We start from the raw sequence: 19,983 nt of genomic DNA, 5'->3' as shown, positions 1-19,983 counted from the left end.
TAGAGCACGGTGCCCAGGATTGTGATTGGCTCCCCAAGCAGTGTTCTAAAATCTTTTATTCTCTCTTTCAGGCTCGAAACATCCAAACGGGAGAGCTTGCTGCTGTTAAGATTATTAAACTGGAGCCAGGTGAGTTGGATCGACCTACAATTCCTCTTTCTACTTATCAATGAAACGTACTCACTCATAGACAATTTCTAACTAAAGAGGACGGTTAGCATGTAATGTTGCAACCCAGATTTAAGGGAGAACAATGTTATCATAAGACTGAGTGTAGGTGAGCAGCCATTTTGACCCCAAAAAAATCATAATCTGGAATTCTCTGTTAAAACCATTTAAACCCTGATGTGTTGGAAGTGAGTTCTTTATAGCTTAAGCCTGTTGTAAAACTGGTCTGCAGAAGCCATAGATTTATGTTGTTTTGTAAGATGGGAGGAAAATAAATGTTTGAGGTCTCCATGGGTCTTGGACTGGCCGTTTCACTGTGATCCAGATTAGAGGGATTACCACCAGAGGACCTGTTGTGCCTCCAGGCTGCCACCCAGATAAACAACAGCTGATTAACTAACCTAATCACTCTGATGTAAAGAAGGGGGGGTCCCTACTGGGGGGTTACTCCAACGGTGGTCATTGGTGTGACAGGGACCATAGGAGTTGGCTAGACAGCACAAACAGATGTGGCACCAGGCAAGGTGTTTCCTCATCCTCATATTAATGACGGGTCTCTCTCTCTTTTTAGAGTTCGTTTTAAGACTGAAAGTTGAATGGAAATGAAGGATGTGTGTTGTGGGTGTTAAATACATGTTAACTCACGCTTCGTGGTTCAACTCCATAGTAAAAGCCAAGGGAAAAATTCCCTCCTGATTCTGATCCCTTTTTTCTCCATGATCTTTCACCACCAGAGATCCGTAGATAGGATGCATCCCAAATGCAACCCTAATTCCCTACATAGTGCACTACTTTTGACCAGGGCCCTATGGAACCCTATTCCCTATATAGTGCACTACTTTAGACCAGAGCCCTATGGGCCCTATTCCCTATATAGTGCACTACTTTAGACCAGAGCCCTATGGAACCCTATTCCCTATATAGTGCACTACTTTTGACCAGGGCCCAAGTAATGCATCATGGTCGGGAATAGGGTGTCTAGTGAAGCAACCATAAGCAGGGCTTGATATTCAGGTAAATTTGCAAGTCGCACACCGGGCTAGTGCCAATGGAAATTTGGGGAGGGTGTAGTTGCCCTTTAAAAAAATTTAAAAAATGCAATTGTGCACCTAGCAAGAGTGTTTGGATAGCGTTGTTTCTGGGGTATACAGTGTAGCCTACATGTGATGTCAGAGTTGGAAACACGAATGCCAAGCCCCTTTGATACAAATCATCGTCATAGTGTCATTCTACGAGGTAGGTCTACTTTGCGGTGAATATTTAACACTGGGATGTTTTTTTTTGTTCAATGTTTATTCAAATGGCAAATGATGACGCGTCAATTTCTAAAAAAAATACCTGGTTTGCGTACCCATTGTTGCCTCAGTTTGCATTTCCTGGTAGATATCGTCAGTTGAAATGTCTTTCCTGCCCTATCTGCTACCGATGTAATTATTCTGGAAGCCACTCCATTCAACAACCAGTTGAGCGCTGCCCAAAGATATTCCACTTAAACTAGGGCTGTGTGCTGCCCAAATATATTCCACTTAAACTAGGGCTGTGTGCTGCCCAAAGATATTCCACTTAAACTAGGGCTGTGTGCTGCCCAAATATATTCCACTTAAACTAGGGCTGTGTGCTGCCCAAATATATTCCACTTAAACTAGGGCTGTGTGCTGCCCAAAGATATTCCACTTAAACTAGGGCTGTGTGCTGCCCAAATATATTCCACTTAAACTAGGGCTGTGTGCTGCCCAAATATATTCCACTTAAACTAGGGCTGTGTGCTGCCCAAATATATTCCACTTAAACTAGGGCTGTGTGCTGCCCAAATATATTCCACTTAAACTAGGGCTGTGTGCTGCCCAAAGATATTCCACTTAAACTAGGGCTGTGTGCTGCCCAAAGATATTCCACTTAAACTAGGGCTGTGTGCTGCCCAAATATATTCCACTTAAACTAGGGCTGTGTGCTGCCCAAAGATATTCCACTTAAACTAGGGCTGTGTGCTGCCCAAATATATTCCACTTAAACTAGGGCTGTGTGCTGCCCAAATATATTCCACTTAAACTAGGGCTGTGTGCTGCCCAAAGATATTCCACTTAAACTAGGGCTGTGTGCTGCCCAAATATATTCCACTTAAACTAGGGCTGTGTGCTGCCCAAATATATTCCACTTAAACTAGGGCTGTGTGCTGCCCAAAGATATTCCACTTAAACTAGGGCTGTGTGCTGCCCAAATATATTCCACTTAAACTAGGGCTGTGTGCTGCCCAAATATATTCCACTTAAACTAGGGCTGTGTGCTGCCCAAATATATTCCACTTAAACTAGGGCTGTGTGCTGCCCAAATATATTCCACTTAAACTAGGGCTGTGTGCTGCCCAAAGATATTCCACTTAAACTAGGGCTGTGTGCTGCCCAAAGATATTCCACTTAAACTAGGGCTGTGTGCTGCCCAAATATATTCCACTTAAACTAGGGCTGTGTGCTGCCCAAAGATATTCCACTTAAACTAGGGCTGTGTGCTGCCCAAATATATTCCACTTAAACTAGGGCTGTGTGCTGCCCAAAGATATTCCACTTAAACTAGGGCTGTGTGCTGCCCAAAGATATTCCACTTAAACTAGGGCTGTGTGCTGCCCAAATATATTCCACTTAAACTAGGGCTGTGTGCTGCCCAAATATATTCCACTTAAACTAGGGCTGTGTGCTGCCCAAAGATATTCCACTTAAACTAGGGCTGTGTGCTGCCCAAATATATTCCACTTAAACTAGGGCTGTGTGCTGCCCAAATATATTCCACTTAAACTAGGGCTGTGTGCTGCCCAAATATATTCCACTTAAACTAGGGCTGTGTGCTGCCCAAATATATTCCACTTAAACTAGGGCTGTGTGCTGCCCAAATATATTCCACTTAAACTAGGGCTGTGTGCTGCCCAAATATATTCCACTTAAACTAGGGCTGTGTGCTGCCCAAATATATTCCACTTAAACTAGGGCTGTGTGCTGCCCAAATATATTCCACTTAAACTAGGGCTGTGTGCTGCCCAAATATATTCCACTTAAACTAGGGCTGTGTGCTGGCACACGTGCAGTAAATCATATACATAACAGCTTGGGGAATTTGGCTTTTACATTTTATTGCATGTCTAGCCCTGTAGCCCTGGGAGAGAAGTACCTTACCAAACTGTGGTCATCTGTTATGAGGAGGAAAATGAGGACCGTGGTCATCTGTTATGAGGAGGAGGAGGAGGACCGTGGTCATCTGTTAGGAGGAGGAGGAGGACCGTGGTCATCTGTTAGGAGGAGGAGGAGGACCGTGGTCATCTGTTAGGAGGAGGAGGAGGACCGTGGTCATCTGTTAGGAGGAGGAGGAGGACCGTGGTCATCTGTTAGGAGGAGGAGGAGGACCGTGGTCATCTGTTAGGAGGAGGAGGAGGACCGTGGTCATCTGTTAGGAGGAGGAGGAGGACCGTGGTCATCTGTTAGGAGGAGGAGGAGGACCGTGGTCATCTGTTAGGAGGAGGAGGAGGACCGTGGTCATCTGTTAGGAGGAGGAGGAGGACCGTGGTCATCTGTTAGGAGGAGGAGGAGGACCGTGGTCATCTGTTAGGAGGAGGAGGAGGACCGTGGTCATCTGTTAGGAGGAGGAGGAGGACCGTGGTCATCTGTTAGGAGGAGGAGGAGGACCGTGGTCATCTGTTAGGAGGAGGAGGAGGACCGTGGTCATCTGTTAGGAGGAGGAGGAGGACCGTGGTCATCTGTTAGGAGGAGGAGGAGGACCGTGGTCATCTGTTAGGAGGAGGAGGAGGACCGTGGTCATCTGTTAGGAGGAGGAGGAGGACCGTGGTCATCTGTTAGGAGGAGGAGGAGGACCGTGGTCATCTGTTAGGAGGAGGAGGAGGACCGTGGTCATCTGTTAGGAGGAGGAGGAGGACCGTGGTCATCTGTTAGGAGGAGGAGGAGGACCGTGGTCATCTGTTAGGAGGAGGAGGACCGTGGTCATCTGTTAGGAGGAGGAGGACCGTGGTCATCTGTTAGGAGGAGGAGGAGGACCGTGGTCATCTGTTAGGAGGAGGAGGAGGACCGTGGTCATCTGTTAGGAGGAGGAGGAGGACCGTGGTCATCTGTTAGGAGGAGGAGGACCGCGGTCATCTGTTAGGAGGAGGACCGCGGTCATCTGTTAGGAGGAGGACTGTGGTCATCTGTTAGGAGGAGGAGGAGGACCGTGGTCATCTGTTAGGAGGAGGACCAGACCGTGGTCATCTGTCATCATGAAGTGCTTTGAGAGAATATTCAAGGATCATGTCACCTCCACCTTACCTGACACCCTGGACAAGGGGTATTCAACTTTTACCTGACACCCTAGACAAGAGGTATCCAACTTTTACCCTTCGAGGTCCAGAGCCTGCTGGTTTTCTGTTCTACCTGATCATTAATTAATTAATTAATTAATACACACACCTGTAGTGCCAAGTCTAAACCAGGAACAATGAAAACAAGCAGCAGAAGTGGCTTTGTGGTCCAGAGTTGAGTTTGAGGGCCCTAGACCCACAGCATCCTGCCCCAATAGATCCACGGATGACTCAATCGCCATCGCACTGCACACTGCCCCATGTGGACAAGAGGAATACCAATGTAAGAACACTGTTCATTGACTGCAGCTCAACCTTCAACACCATAGTACCCTCCAAGCTCATCACTAACTTTGGGGCCCTGGGTCTGAACCCCGCCCTGTGCAACTGGCTCTAGGACTTCCTGACAGGCCGTCCTCAGGTGTTGAAGGTAGGGACCAGCACCTCTGCTGATCCTGAACACAGGGGACTGTGTGGTCACGCATGTCTTCAACTTAAATCATTACGTTTGTAGATGACACAACAGTGGTAGGCCTGATTACCAACAACAACAAGACCGCCTACAGGGAGGAGGTGAGGGCCCTGGCAGAGTGGAAAATATCCTCAACGCCAACAAAACGCAGGAATTGATTGTGGACTTCGGGAGACTGCACAGGGGGCACGCCAACATCGACGGCTGCAGTAGAGAAGGTGAAAAGCTTCAAGTTCCTTGGCGCACACATCACTGGCAATCTGGATTGGTCCACCCAGACAGACAATGTGGAGCAGGCGCAATGGCCCTTATTCAACCGCCGCAAATGTATTCAACTGAAATCACATACAGTACCAGTCAAAAGTTTGGACACATTCCAGGGAACTAAATTCCACTAATTAGCTTTTAACAATGTACACCTGTTAATTGAAATGCATTCCAGGTGACTGCCTCATGAAGCTGGTTGAGAGAATGCCAACCAGTGTGCAAAGCTACTTTGAAGAATCTAAAATATATTTTGATTTGTTTAACACTTTTTTTTTTCTTTTTTTTTTACCTTCCCCAGATCTGTGCCTTGACACAGTCCTGTCTTGGCGCTCTACAGACAATTCCTTTGACCCCATGGCTTGGTTTTTGCTCTGACATGCACTGTCAACTGGGGGACCTTATGTAGATAGGTGTGTGCCTTTCCAAATCATGTCCAATCAATTGAATTTACCACAGGTGGACTCCAATCAAGTTGTAGAAACGAGGATGATCAATGGAAACAATGGAAATCTGAGCTCAATTTCGAGTCTCAATGCAAAAGGGTCTGAATACTTATGTAAATTAGGTCTTTATTTTTATTTTTATAAATATGCACAAAAAAAACATGTTTCGCCTTTGTCGTTATGGGGGTATTGTGATGTCACTATGGGGGTATTGTGATGTCACTATGGGGTATTGTGATGTCACTATGGGGTATTGTGATGTCACTATGGGGTATTGTGATGTCACTATGGGGTATTGTGATGTCACTATGGGGTATTGTGATGTCACTAAGGGGTATTGTGATGTCACTATGGGGTATTGTGATGTCACGATGGGGTAGTGTGATGTCACTATGGGGGTATTGTGATGTCACTATGGGGTAGTGTGATGTCACTATGGGGTATTGTGATGTCACTATGGGGTATTGTGATGTCACGATGGGGTAGTGTGATGTCACTATGGGGTAGTGTGATGTCACGATGGGGTAGTGTGATGTCACTATGGGGTAGTGTGATGTCACGATGGGGTAGTGTGATGTCACTATGGGGTAGTGTGATGTCACGATGGGGTAGTGTGATGTCACTATGGGGTAGTGTGATGTCACTATGGGGTAGTGTGATGTCACGATGGGGTATTGTGATGTCACTATGGGGTAGTGTGATGTCACTATGGGGTATTGTGATGTCACGATGGGGTAGTGTGATGTCACGATGGGGTAGTGTGATGTCACTATGGGGTAGTGTGATGTCACGATGGGGTAGTGTAATGTCACGATGGGGTAGTGTGATGTCACTATGGGGTATTGTGATGTCACTATGGGGTATTGTGATGTCACTATGGGGTAGTGTGATGTCACTATGGGGTAGTGTGATGTCACTATGGGGTAGTGTGATGTCACGATGGGGTAGTGTGATGTCACTATGGGGTAGTGTGATGTCACTATGGGGTAGTGTGATGTCACTATGGGGTAGTGTGATGTCACTATGGGGTAGTGTGATGTCTGATGTCTGAAAATTGATGAGTAAAAATGTTTTATTTGATCAATTTCAGAATAAGGCTGTAACTTCACAAAATGTGGATAAAGTCAAGGGGTCTGAATACTTTCTGGATACACTATTTACTGTATATTCTCTCCATAATGTCTATACATCCCATCATAACTATATATATTTATACTGAACAAAAATATAAATGCAACATGTAAAGTGTTGGTCCCATGTTTCATGAGCTGAAATAAAAGATCCCAGAGATTTACATACGCACAAAAAGCTTATTTCTCTCAAATATTTAGAAAAAATGTGTTGACATCCCTGGTAGTGAGCATTTCTCCTTTGCCAAGATATGCCACACCTGTCAGGTGGACAGATTAAACCGCATGATCATTACACAGGTGCACCTTGTGCTGGTTGAAAATAAAAGACCACTCAAATATGTGTTGTTTTGTCAACACACAAAACATGTTTTTTTAAATTTGAATGTTTCTGCTTCCCTGTGATGTTATTTGCTGCATCTGTTAAGATGGCAGAGAGGTCAACAGCTCATCTCTTAAGGTGGCAGAGAGGTCAACAGCTCATCTCTAAGATGGCAGAGAGGTCAACAGCTCATCTCTAAGATGGCAGAGAGGTCAACAGCTCGTCTCTTAAGATGGCAGAGAGGTCAACAGCTCGTCTCTTAAGATGGCAGAGAGGTCAACAGCTCGTCTCTTAAGATGGCAGAGAGGTCAACAGCTCATCTCTGCATTGTAGGAGCAATACATATACAGTCAGTCAGTCTGGTTGTCAAGAGGAAGGATTGGGCTGTTAGCTAGGCCCCTTTCTGTTCTGGGAAATCAGGAAGGCTCTCGTAATTGACATCCGACTCTCACTGCCACATTGGGTGCTTCCTCCGTAGGGCTTTCTTTAGCTGCTCCTGTAGTAGACTAATTCTAGCAGTTCCCTCTATGTGTAGAGAAGTGACAGTTTTCTAGCCTCCGTGCCAGTCTGTTTGTGCCATTGTTCCAACTCCTTGCCACTCCATTATCATGCTAAATTTTGGCTTGATAGGGACAGCAATGGAGTAGACGAGCACAAACAGATCTGGGACCAGGTTATAGAATGAGACAACATATCTGAGACCAGGCTATAGAAGGAGACAACATATCTGAGACCAGGCTATAGAAGGAGACAACATATCTGAGACCAGGCTATAGGAGGAGACAACAGATCTGAGACCAGGCTATAGAAGGAGACAACATATCTGAGACCAGGCTATAGAAGGAGACAACAGATCTGAGACCAGGCTATAGAATGAGACAACAGATCTGAGACCAGGCTATAGAATGAGACAACAGATCTGAGACCAGGCTATAGAATGAGACAACAGATCTGAGACCAGGCTATAGAATGAGACAACAGATCTGAGACCAGGCTATAGAATGAGACAACAGATCTGGGACCAGGCTATAGAATGAGACAACAGATCTGGGACCAGGCTATAGAATGAGACAACAGATCTGGGACCAGGCTATAGAATGAGACAACAGATCTGGGACCAGGCTATAGGAGGAGACAACAGATCTGGGACCAGGCTATAGAATGAGACAACAGATCTGGGACCAGGCTATAGAATGAGACAACAGATCTGGGACCAGGCTATAGAATGAGACAACAGATCTGGGACCAGGCTATAGAATGAGACAACAGATCTGGGACCAGGCTATAGAATGAGACAACAGATCTGGGACCAGGCTATAGAATGAGACAACAGATCTGGGACCAGGCTATAGAATGAGACAACAGATCTGGGACCAGGCTATAGAATGAGACAACAGATCTGGGACCAGGCTATAGAATGAGACAACAGATCTGGGACCAGGCTATAGAATGAGACAACAGATCTGGGACCAGGCTATAGAATGAGACAACAGATCTGGGACCAGGCTATAGAATGAGACAACAGATCTGGGACCAGGCTATAGAATGAGACAACAGATCTGGGACCAGGCTATAGAATGAGACAACAGATCTGGGACCAGGCTATAGAATGAGACAACAGATCTGGGACCAGGCTATAGAATGAGACAACAGATCTGGGACCAGGCTATAGAATGAGACAACAGATCTGGGACCAGGCTATAGAATGAGACAACAGATCTCGGACCAGGCTATAGAATGAGACAACAGATCTCGGACCTGGCTATAGAATGAGACAACAGATCTGGGACCAAGCTATAGAATGAGACAACAGATCTGGGACCAGGCTATAGAATGAGACAACAGATCTGGGACCAGGCTATAGAATGAGACAACAGATCTGGGACCAGGCTATAGAATGAGACAACAGATCTGGGACCAAGCTATAGAATGAGACAACAGATCTGGGACCTGGCTATAGAATGAGACAACAGATCTGGGACCAGGCTATAGGAGGAGACAACAGATCTGGGAGAGAAAAAAAAGAGAGACTGGTCTGTCGAGCAGCAGAGAGACTAGAGAAGTACAGGAGGAAGAGACTGGTCTGTCTAGCAGCAGAGACTAGAGAAGTACCGGAGGAAAGAGACTGGTCTGTCGAGCAGCAGAGAGACTAGAGAAGTACAGGAGGAAGAGACTGGTCTGTCGAGCAGCAGAGAGACTAGAGAAGTACAGGAGGAAGAGACTGGTCTGTCTAGCAGCAGAGAGACTAGAGAAGTACAGGAGGAAGAGACTGGTCTGTCGAGCAGCAGAGAGACTAGAGAAGTACAGGAGGAAGAGACTGGTCTGTCTAGCAGCAGAGACTAGAGAAGTACAGGAGGAAGAGACTGGTCTGTCTAGCAGCAGAGACTAGAGAAGTACAGGAGGAAGAGACTGGTCTGTCGAGCAGCAGAGAGACTAGAGAAGTACAGGAGGAAGAGACTGGTCTGTCGAGCAGCAGAGAGACTAGAGAAGTACAGGACTGCTGAGAGGATTTAAAGCTGGAGTTAAATTGAGCTTCGCCAAGCCAAGTGACTCTCAGAGAGAGCGAGAGCTATTTTAAAACCCGTTTGTTTCCCTAGCTAGCTAATTCTGATGGTGCGCGCCACACACAGCTTTACATTTCTCTCACAGCTCTGTGAACGATACTTTTAATTGAAATGGTTTTGTATTATTGATGCTAAGGAACACTAATATTGCTTGTGGTTGGTTATGTCACCAGGCCAGTGCCACCTGCCTTCTTCTTTTTACTGCGGTCTTGTGCTCTGGTCTGTGGGCAAAATGAGAAGTAGCAGTGGTTGGTTCCATTTGGCTCTGTGTAGCCATGTCTGTTGCTACAGACAGTCCTCAGGGTCTGGCCCCAAGAGGCAACCTATTCCCTTTATAGTGCACTACTTTTTGACCAGGGCTCTGGTCCCAGGTAGGGATTAGGATGCTGTTTTGGGTCACAGCCTCTTGCTACAGACAAATCCCTGTCTGTATGTCTGTTTTTTGTGTGTTTTTTTTCACCTTTATTTAACCAGGTAGGCTAGTTGAGAACACCTTTATTTAACCAGGTAGACTAGTTGAGAACACCTTTATTTAACCAGGTAGGCTAGTTGAGAACACCTTTATTTAACCAGGTAGGCTAGTTGAGAACAAGTTCTCATTTGCAACTGCGACCTGGCCAAGATAAAGCATAGCAGTGTGAGCAGACAACAAAGAGTTACACATGGAGTAAACAATTAACAAGTCAATAACACAGTAGAAAACAAAGGGGGGGTCTATATACAATGTGTGCAAAAGGCATGAGGAGGTAGGCAAATAATTACAATTTTGCAGATTAACACTGGAGTGATAAAAGATCAGATGGTCATGTACAGGTAGAGATATTGGTGTGCAGAAGAGCAGAAAAGTAAATAAATAAAAACAGTATGGGGATGAGGTAGGTGAAAAGGGTGGGCTATTTACCAATAGACTATGTACAGCTGCAGCGATCGGTTAGCTGCTCACATAGCTGATGTTTGAAGTTGGTGAGGGAGATAAAAGTCTCCAACTTCAGCGATTTTTGCAATTCGTTCCAGTCACAGGCAGCAGAGTACTGGAACGAAAGGCGGCCAAATGAGGTGTTGGCTTTAGGGATGATCAGTGAGATACACCTGCTGGAGCGCGTGCTACGGATGGGTGTTGCCATCGTGACCAGTGAGCTGAGATAAGGCGGAGCTTTACCTAGCATAGACTTGCAGATGACCTGGAGCCAGTGGGTCTGGCGACGAATATGTAGCGAGGGCCAGCCGACTAGAGCATACAAGTCGCAGTGGTGGGTGGTATAAGGTGCTTTAGTGACAAAACGGATGGCACTGTGATAGACTGCATCCAGTTTGCTGAGTAGAGTGTTGGAAGCCATTTTGTAGATGACATCGCCGAAGTCGAGGATCGGTAGGATAGTCAGTTTTACTAGGGTAAGCTTGGCGGCTTGAGTGAAGGAGGCTTTGTTGCGGAATAGAAAGCCGACTCTTGATTTGATTTTCGATTGGAGATGTTTGATATGAGTCTGGAAGGAGAGTTTGCAGTCTAGCCAGACACCTAGGTACTTATAGACGTCCACATATTCTAGGTCGGAACCATCCAGGGTGGTGATGCTAGTCGGGCATGCAGGTGCAGGCAGCGACCGGTTGAAAAGCATGCATTTGGTTTTACTAGCGTTTAAGAGCAGTTGGAGGCCACGGAAGGAGTGTTGTATGGCATTGAAGCTTGTTTGGAGGTTAGATAGCACAGTGTCCAAAGACGGGCCGAAAGTATATAGAATGGTGTCGTCTGCGTAGAGGTGGATCAGGGAATCGCCCGCAGCAAGAGCAACATCATTGATATACACAGAGAAAAGAGTCGGCCCGAGAATTGAACCCTGTGGCACCCCCATAGAGACTGCCAGAGGACCGGACAGCATGCCCTCCGATTTGACACACTGAACTCTGTCTGCAAAGTAATTGGTGAACCAGGCAAGGCAGTCATCCGAAAAACCGAGGCTACTGAGTCTGCCGATAAGAATATGGTGATTGACAGAGTCGAAAGCCTGTCTTGGAGCCCAGAGGATGATGTCCTGTGCTCACCTCCGTAGGCTGGACTGCTGGCTGTCTCTGCCTCTCTCTCTCTGTCTCTTTCTATGTCTCTCTCTTTCTGTCTCTTTCTGTTTCTCTCTCTATCTCGCTCGCTGTCTCTCTCTCTCTGTGTGTCTCTCTTTCCCAGTGTTGTGAGTACGGGCCCTTCCCTTTACCAGTGTTGTGAATACGGGTCCACCTCTTTACCAGTGTGTTGTGAATACGGGCCCACCTCTTTACCAGTGTTGTGAATACGGGCCCACCTCTTTACCAGTGTGTTGTGAATACGGGCCCACCTCTTTACCAGTGTTGTGAATACGGGCCCACCTCTTTACCAGTGTTGTGAATACGGGCCCATCTCTTTACCAGTGTTGTGAATACGGGCCCACCTCTTTACCAGTGTTGTGAATACGGGCCCACCTCTTTACCAGTGTTGTGAATACGGGCTGTGTTGTGAATACGGGCCCACCTCTTTACCAGTGTGTTGTGAATACGGGCCCACCTCTTTACCTGTGTGTTGTGAATATGGGCCCACCTCTTTACCAGTGTTGTGAATACGGGCTGTGTTGTGAATACGGGCCCACCTCTTTACCAGTGTGTTGTGAATACGGGCCCACCTCTTTATCAGTGTGTTGTGAATACGGGCCCACCTCTTTACCAGTGTTGTGAGTACGGGCCCACCTCTTTACCAGTGTTGTGAATACGGGCCCACCTCTTTACCAGTGTTGTGAGTACGGGCCCACCTCTTTACCAGTGTTGTGAGTACGGGCCCACCTCTTTACCAGTGTTGTGAGTACGGGCCCACCTCTTTCCCAGTGTTGTGAGTACGGGCCCACCTCTTTCCCAGTGTTGTGAGTACGGGCCCACCTCTTTCCCAGTGTTGTGAGTACGGGCCCACCTCTTTCCCAGTGTTGTGAGTACGGGCCCACCTCTTTACCAGTGTTGTGAGTACGGGCCCACCTCTTTACCAGTGTTGTGAGTACGGGCCCAGTTCTTCTAATTGTAGACCTGTGTACCTGTCCTCTTATAGCCTGAGTGCCAGTCTGTTTGTGCTGTAATGCCAACTCCTTGTCAATTGACGATGAGCTTGACGATGAGCAGCAATGGAGTTGCCAAGAGAGCACAAGCAGATTTTGGACCAGGCTAGACCTGTCCTCCCACCAGACAGAATGGACAATTATAACCAGAGTGTCACTTCTGCAGTAGTTGAGTGATTGCCTAATTGAGGTAGCCTATAAAAGGAACACTGTACAAGCACAGCAACACACACACACACACACACACACACACACACACACACACACACACACACACAAACCCACACACACAAACACACACACACACACACACACACACACACACACACACACACACACAAGAGTCACACTCTCCTCTCTACCTTGGATCTTGAGCGTTTTCCAACTGATTGTGTTGCTTCATTTTAGTTATTTCTTTCCTCTCATATGTCCAACGTCTTTTCTTGAGAAACATATTCCCTCTCTTGAGGAATGACTTCTATAGCTAGTAGCTATGCTGTTTACTGGCAACTGTTTCTCACACATTTACACGTTCGCAGAAATATCTTAACCCTCCTGTAAGTCGCTCTGGAGAAGTGCATTGCTCAAGGGCACATCGACAGATTTTTCACCGAGTCAGCTCGGGGATTCGAATCAGCAACCTTTCGGTTACTGGCCCAACGCTCTTAATCCCTACGCAAGCACTCACAAGATGATGGAATTGCAGTGGAATTGCCCATAGTCATTCTGATCTATGGGCAATTCCATGGTAATTCCACGGTAGAGTTTTCATTAGACTAATGTATAACAAACAACCATTTGCTTTCAAAAGTTAACGAACCATAAAACTCTATGCACAAGGACTACTTTTAACAATTTAAATGGAACATTTTACAAAAACACAACTGAATTTTGGTAAAAATGTTTAACAAAACCCTGAAATGCATAATTATGGTTGGGAATGTCGTTCTCTTCATGGTGATGTATCCTAAATAGGTACATTTTGCGTATTTGGGTAATATTCTACACACTGGAAATGTTATGAATTTATTTTTATGAACTCTGCCCCCAAACAAGACCAAATTTGATTGGACAGGACCCGAATCTGAGCCAATCAAAGTACAGTAAAATACAATACATAACTGGAAAGTTCAGCACAGTAGAGTTCAGGGCCCGGTTGCATAAAACATATTTTTTTATTTATAAAAATATTTTGTCATCCACCAATTGTGCAAGTTCTCCCACTTAAAAAGATGAGAGAGGCCTGTAATTTTCATCATAGGTCCACTTCAACTATGACAGACAAAATGAGAATTTATTTTCCAGAAAATCACATTGTAGGATTTATGTATTTATTTGCAAATTATGGTGGAAAATAAGTATTTTCTTTTGTGAGATAGCAAAATATAACTTCTACAATCAAGACAGGATTGATTCAGACAATTAACCACGTTTTTTTGTAGTTACATTTTTTTTTCTCAACTTGTTTTGTATTACCTTCTACTATGTCAAGCTAGCTTAGAGTAGCTAGCTTAGAGTAGCTAGCTTAGAGTAGCTAGCTTAGAGTAGCTAGCTTAGAGTAGCTAGTTTAGAGTAGCTAGCTTAGAGTAGCTAGCTTAGAGTAGCTAGTTTAGAGTAGCTAGCTTAGAGTAGCTAGTTTAGAGTAGCTAGCTTAGAGTAGCTAGTTTAGAGTAGCTAGCTTAGAGTAGCTAGCTTAGAGTAGCTAGTTTAGAGTAGCTAGCTTAGAGTAGCTAGTTTAGAGTAGCTAGCTTAGAGTAGCTAGCTTAGAGTAGCTAGCTTAGAGTAGCTAGCTTAGAGTAGCTAGTTTAGAGTAGCTAGTTTAGAGTAGCTAGTTTAGAGTAGCTAGCTTAGAGTAGCTAGCTTAGAGTAGCTAGCTTAGAGTAGCTAGTTTAGAGTAGCTAGCTTAGAGTAGCTAGCTTAGAGTAGCTAGCTTAGAATAGCTAGCTTAGAGTAGCTAGCTAGCTGTGTAGCCATGGATTGTGCACCTTCCAATTGTTTAGCTAAATCGCTAGCTAGCAAGTGGATGTTTTCCTTTTGAAATCAGAGCAGAGGAAAGCAAAATTTACATCCACAAATGCTGTTTTACTGTAGTGAACTATGCTCAACTTTTTTTTTAACTTTACTGTACTGTGTTTGCCACACTTATGAAACATCGACATCTATGATTGGTTCAGATTCGGTCAGATCCAGACTAGGGATTTGAACATTTAAACGTTTAAACGAAGTTGTGATCATTTTAAAGTAAAAAAAAAAAAATCCAAAACCAAATGTTTTAATCAGTGCAGTAATCACAAAATCTCTAATTTTCCACGTTATAGCCAAACTAGGCTATAAGGGCCTGGGGGAAGTTGTGTCATTATTAAATAAAGCCAGAAAAGAAAAGGCAAACTTTTATGCAACTCTGGTGAATTTAAAGTAAATGTAAATGAAGGATTATCAAGACATTCTTTCTGCCCCCTCCGCTCTCTCCCTCACACTGGCTTGCTTGCTCTTCGCTAATGATGCCAGTGTGTGTTCAGTCTTCAGTCTGTTGCGTGTAGAATATGCAAGCCAAGAAATTGCGAGATACAGCGTTCCATTGTGAGATATTGCTAATGATTTGGCGATTTCTAGATGGGCCTAGTCCATGGTTCTGACTCTGTCTGCCTGGTGGCCGACCTGCCTATACTGTGCACTTCGTCCCTCGCTATGAAAGATGCAGTGCTAGATTAGTTGCCGTACTTCCGAGAACAGTCTCATCTGTTCCAAAAATATTGAATCTTAGGTGTCGATTCTTGGCGGGGTGGTGATGGTAGTATTGGTAGTGGTGATGGTAGTGGTGGTGGTGGTAGTATTAGTAGTAGTGGTGGAGGTAGTATTGGTAGTAGTGGTGTTGGTGGCAGTATTAGTAGTAGTGGTGGAGGTAGTATTGGTGGTAGTATTAGTAGTAGTGGTGGAGGTAGTATTGGTGTTGGTGGTAGTATTAGTAGTAGTGGTGGAGGTAGTATTGGTAGTAGTGGTGTTGGTGGTAGTATTAGTGGTAGTGGTGGTAGTAGTGGTGGTGGTAGTATTAGTAGTAGTATTAGTAGTGGTGGTGGTAGTATTAGTAGTGGTATTAGTAGTGGTGGTGGTAGTATTAGTAGTAGTGGTGGAGGTAGTATTGGTAGTAGTGGTGTTGGTGGTAGTATTAGTGGTAGTGGTGGTAGTAGTGGTGGTGGTGGTAGTATTAGTAGTAGTATTAGTAGTGGTGGTGGTAGTATTAGTAGTGGTATTAGTAGTGGTGGTGGTAGTATTAGTAGTAGTATTAGTAGTGGTGGTGGTAGTATTAGTAGTGGTGGTGGTAGTATTAGTAGTGGTATTAGTAGTGGTGGTGGTAGTATTAGTGGTAGTATTAGTAGTAGTATTGGTAGTGGTGGTATTAGCGGTGGTGGTGGTATTAGTAGTTGTGTTGGTAGTATTAGTAGTAGTATTAGTCGTGGTGGTGGTAGTATTAGTAGTAGTATTAGTAGTGGTGGTGGTAGTATTAGTAGTAGTATTGGTAGTGGTGGTATTAGTGGTGGTGGTGGTATTAGTGGTGGTGGTGGTATTAGTGGTGGTGGTGTTAGTATTGGTAGTGGTGGTATTAGTAGTGGTGGTGGTAGTATTAGTAGTGGTGGTAGTGTTAGTAGTGGTGTTGGTAGTATTAATAGCAGTGGTGGAGGTAGTATTGGTAGTAGTGGTGTTGGTGGTAGTATTAGTAGTAGTGGTGGCGGCGGTGGTAGTATTAGTAGTAGTATTAGTAGTGGTAGTAGTAGTAGTAGTAGTATTGGTAGTGGTGGTATTAGTGGTGGTGGTGGTAGTAGTAGTAGTGGTGTTAGTATTAGTGGTGGTGGTGGTGGTGGTGGTGGTAGTAGTAGTAGTGGTGTTAGTATTGGTAGTGGTGGTGGTAGTATTAGTAGTGGTGGTAGTATTAGTAGTGGTGTTGGTAGTATTAGTAGTAGTATTAGTGGTGGTGGTAGTATTAGTAGTAGTATTGGTAGTAGTGGTGGTGGTGGTAGTATTAGTCGTGGTATTAGTAGTGGTGGTGGTAGTATTAGTAGTAGTATTAGTAGTGGTGGTGGTAGTATTAGTATTAGTAGTGGTGGTGGTGGTAGTATTAGTATTAGTATTGGTAGTGGTTGATGTAGTATTAGTAGTGGTGGCGGTAGTAGTAGTAGTAGTAGTGGTATTAGTGGTGGTATTGGTATTGGTGGTAGTAGTGGTGGCGGTATTATTAGTAGTAGTGGTAGTATTAGTAGTGTGGTGGTAGTATTGGTGGTGGTGGTGGTGGTAGTATTAGTGGTGATGGTGGTGGTAGGAGTAGTGGTGGAGGTGGTGGTGGTAGTATTAGTGGTGGTGGTATTAGTAGTGGTGGTGGTAGTATTAGTGGTGGTGGTGGTAGGAGTAGTATTGGTATTGGTAGTAGTGGTGGTGGTAGTAGTAGTGGTATTAGTAGTGTTGGTGGTGGTGGTAGGAGTAGTGGTGGTAGTATTGGTATTGGTGGTGGTGGTGGTAGTAGTAGTGGTATTAGTAGTTTTGGTGGTAGTATTAGTAGTGGTGGTGGTGGTGGTAGTATTAGTAGTGGTGGTGGTGGTAGTATTAGTGGTGGTGGTGGTATTGGTAGTATTGGCATTGGTAGTAGTGGTGGTAGTATTAGTAGTATTGGGAGTGGTGGAGGTATTGGTGGTAGTAGTAGTGGTGGTGGTAGTAGTAGTGGTATTGGTGGTATTGGTGGTAGTAGTAGTGGTGGTAGTGGTAGTGGTAGTAGTAGTGGTATTGGTGGTGGTGGTAGTAGTGGTATTGGTGGTAGTAGTGGTATTGGTGGTAGTAGTGGTGGTGGTAGTGGTATTGGTGGTAGCGGTAGTAGTGGTATTGGTGGTAGTAGTAGTATTGGTATTGGTGGTGGTATTGGTGGTAGTAGTGGTGGTGATGTTAACAGCAGTGGTGGTGGTAGTATTAGTAGTGGTGGTGGTAGTAGGAGTAGTAGTAGTAGTGGTAGTAGTGGTATTGGTGGTAGTATTAGTAGTGGTGGTGGTGGTAGTATTAGTAGTATTGGTGGTGGTGGTGGTGGTGGTTGTAGGAGTAGTGGTATTGGTGGTAGTAGTAGTAGTAGTAGTGGTATTGGTGGTGGTGGTGGTAGAAGTAGTAGTAGTGGTATTGGTGGTGGTGGTGTTAACAGTAGTAGTAGTGGTATTGGTGGTGGTAGTAGTAGTAGTAGTAGTAGTAGTAGTGGTGGTATTGGTGGTGGTAGAAGTAGTAGTAGTGGTATTGGTGGTAGTAGTGGTATTGGTGGTAGTAGTGGTGGTGGTGTAACAGCAGTAGTAGTAGTGGTATTGGTGGTGGTGGTGGTGGTAGAAGTAGTATTAGTAGTAGTGGTGGTGGTGGTGGTAGAAGTAGTATTAGTAGTAGTAGTGGTATTGGTGGTGGTGTAACAGCAGTAGTAGTAGTGGTATTGGTGGTGGTGGTGGTAGAAGTAGTATTAGTAGTAGTGGTGGTGGTGGTGGTAGAAGTAGTGTTAGTAGTGGTGGTGGTGTTAACAGCAGTAGTAGTAGTGGTAGTGGTGGTAGTAGTGTTAACAGCAGTAGTAGTAGTGGTAGTGGTGGTAGTAGTGTTAACAGCAGTAGTGTTAGTGGTGGTAGTAGTGTTAACAGCAGTAGTAGTAGTGGTGGTAGTAGTGTTAACAGCAGTAGTAGTAGTGGTATTGGTGGTAGTGGTGGTAGTAGTGTTAACAGCAGTAGTGGTAGTAGTGGTGGTAGTAGTGTTAACAGCAGTAGTAGTAGTGGTGGTAGTAGTGTTAACAGCAGTAGTAGTAGTGGTAGTGGTGGTAGTAGTGTTAACAGCAGTAGTGGTAGTAGTGGTGGTAGTAGTGTTAACAGCAGTAGTGGTAGTAGTGGTGGTAGTAGTGTTAACAGCAGTAGTAGTAGTGGTGTTAACAGCAGTAGTAGTGGTAGTGGTGGTAGTAGTGTTAACAGCAGTAGTAGTAGTGGTGGTAGTAGTGTTAACAGCAGTAGTAGTAGTGGTATTGGTGGTAGTGGTGGTAGTAGTGTTAACAGCAGTAGTGGTAGTGGTGGTAGTAGTGTTAACAGCAGTAGTAGTAGTAGTGGTGGTAGTAGTGTTAACAGCAGTAGTAGTAGTGGTAGTGGTGGTAGTAGTGTTAACAGCAGTAGTAGTAGTGGTGGTAGTAGTGTTAACAGCAGTAGTAGTAGTGGTATTGGTGGTAGTGGTGGTAGTAGTGTTAACAGCAGTAGTGGTAGTAGTGGTGGTAGTAGTGTTAACAGCAGTAGTAGTAGTGGTGGTAGTAGTGTTAACAGCAGTAGTAGTAGTGGTATTGGTGGTAGTGGTGGTAGTAGTGTTAACAGCAGTAGTGGTAGTAGTGGTGGTAGTAGTGTTAACAGCAGTAGTAGTAGTGGTATTGGTGGTAGTGGTGGTAGTAGTGTTAACAGCAGTAGTGGTAGTAGTGGTGGTAGTAGTGTTAACAGCAGTAGTGGTAGTAGTAGTGGTAGTAGTGGTGGTAGTAGTGTTAACAGCAGTAGTGGTAGTAGTGGTGGTAGTAGTGTTAACAGCAGTAGTGGTAGTAGTGGTGGTAGTAGTGTTAACAGCAGTAGTAGTAGTGGTGGTAGTAGTGTTAACAGCAGTAGTGGTGGTAGTAGTGTTAACAGCAGTAGTAGTAGTGGTGGTAGTAGTGTTAACAGCAGTAGTAGTAGTGGTGGTAGTAGTGTTAACAGCAGTAGTAGTAGTGGTATTGGTGGTAGTGGTGGTAGTAGTGTTAACAGCAGTAGTGGTAGTAGTGGTGGTAGTAGTGTTAACAGCAGTAGTAGTAGTGGTATTGGTGGTAGTGGTGGTAGTAGTGTTAACAGCAGTAGTGGTAGTAGTGGTGGTAGTAGTGTTAACAGCAGTAGTGGTAGTAGTAGTGGTAGTAGTGGTGGTAGTAGTGGTGGTAGTAGTGTTAACAGCAGTAGTGGTAGTAGTGGTGGTAGTAGTGTTAACAGCAGTAGTGGTAGTAGTGGTGGTAGTAGTGTTAACAGCAGTAGTAGTAGTGGTGGTAGTAGTGTTAACAGCAGTAGTGGTGGTAGTAGTGTTAACAGCAGTAGTAGTAGTGGTGTTAACAGCAGTAGTAGTGCTTTATTCATTCGTAGCTACATACATACGTTTATAGGACACCATTTTGTTAGTTTTGTCTATATGCACAATGCAGTGATAATGTTACACTGTGGAAGTA

At 44.9% G+C, this 19,983-nt stretch overlaps 1 protein-coding gene across 8 annotated transcripts in view; it reads left to right on the top strand.

Moving 5' to 3' along the window:
• Nucleotides 1–19,983, top strand: part of LOC109904626 (mitogen-activated protein kinase kinase kinase kinase 5) — a 141,441-nt gene that overhangs the window by 16,095 nt on the left and 105,363 nt on the right. For all 8 annotated transcript variants that reach the window (XM_031787702.1, XM_031787705.1, XM_031787706.1 and 5 more), the window contains exon 3: nt 72–129. In XM_031787702.1, the coding sequence (XP_031643562.1) occupies nt 72–129 (58 nt within the window). The remainder of the gene's footprint in view (nt 1–71; nt 130–19,983) is intronic.

This window comes from Oncorhynchus kisutch, linkage group LG14 (assembly GCF_002021735.2).
Source record: "Oncorhynchus kisutch isolate 150728-3 linkage group LG14, Okis_V2, whole genome shotgun sequence".
NCBI classification, from domain to species: Eukaryota; Metazoa; Chordata; class Actinopteri; order Salmoniformes; family Salmonidae; genus Oncorhynchus; species Oncorhynchus kisutch.
This window is presented reverse-complemented; position numbering and strand designations above follow the sequence as displayed.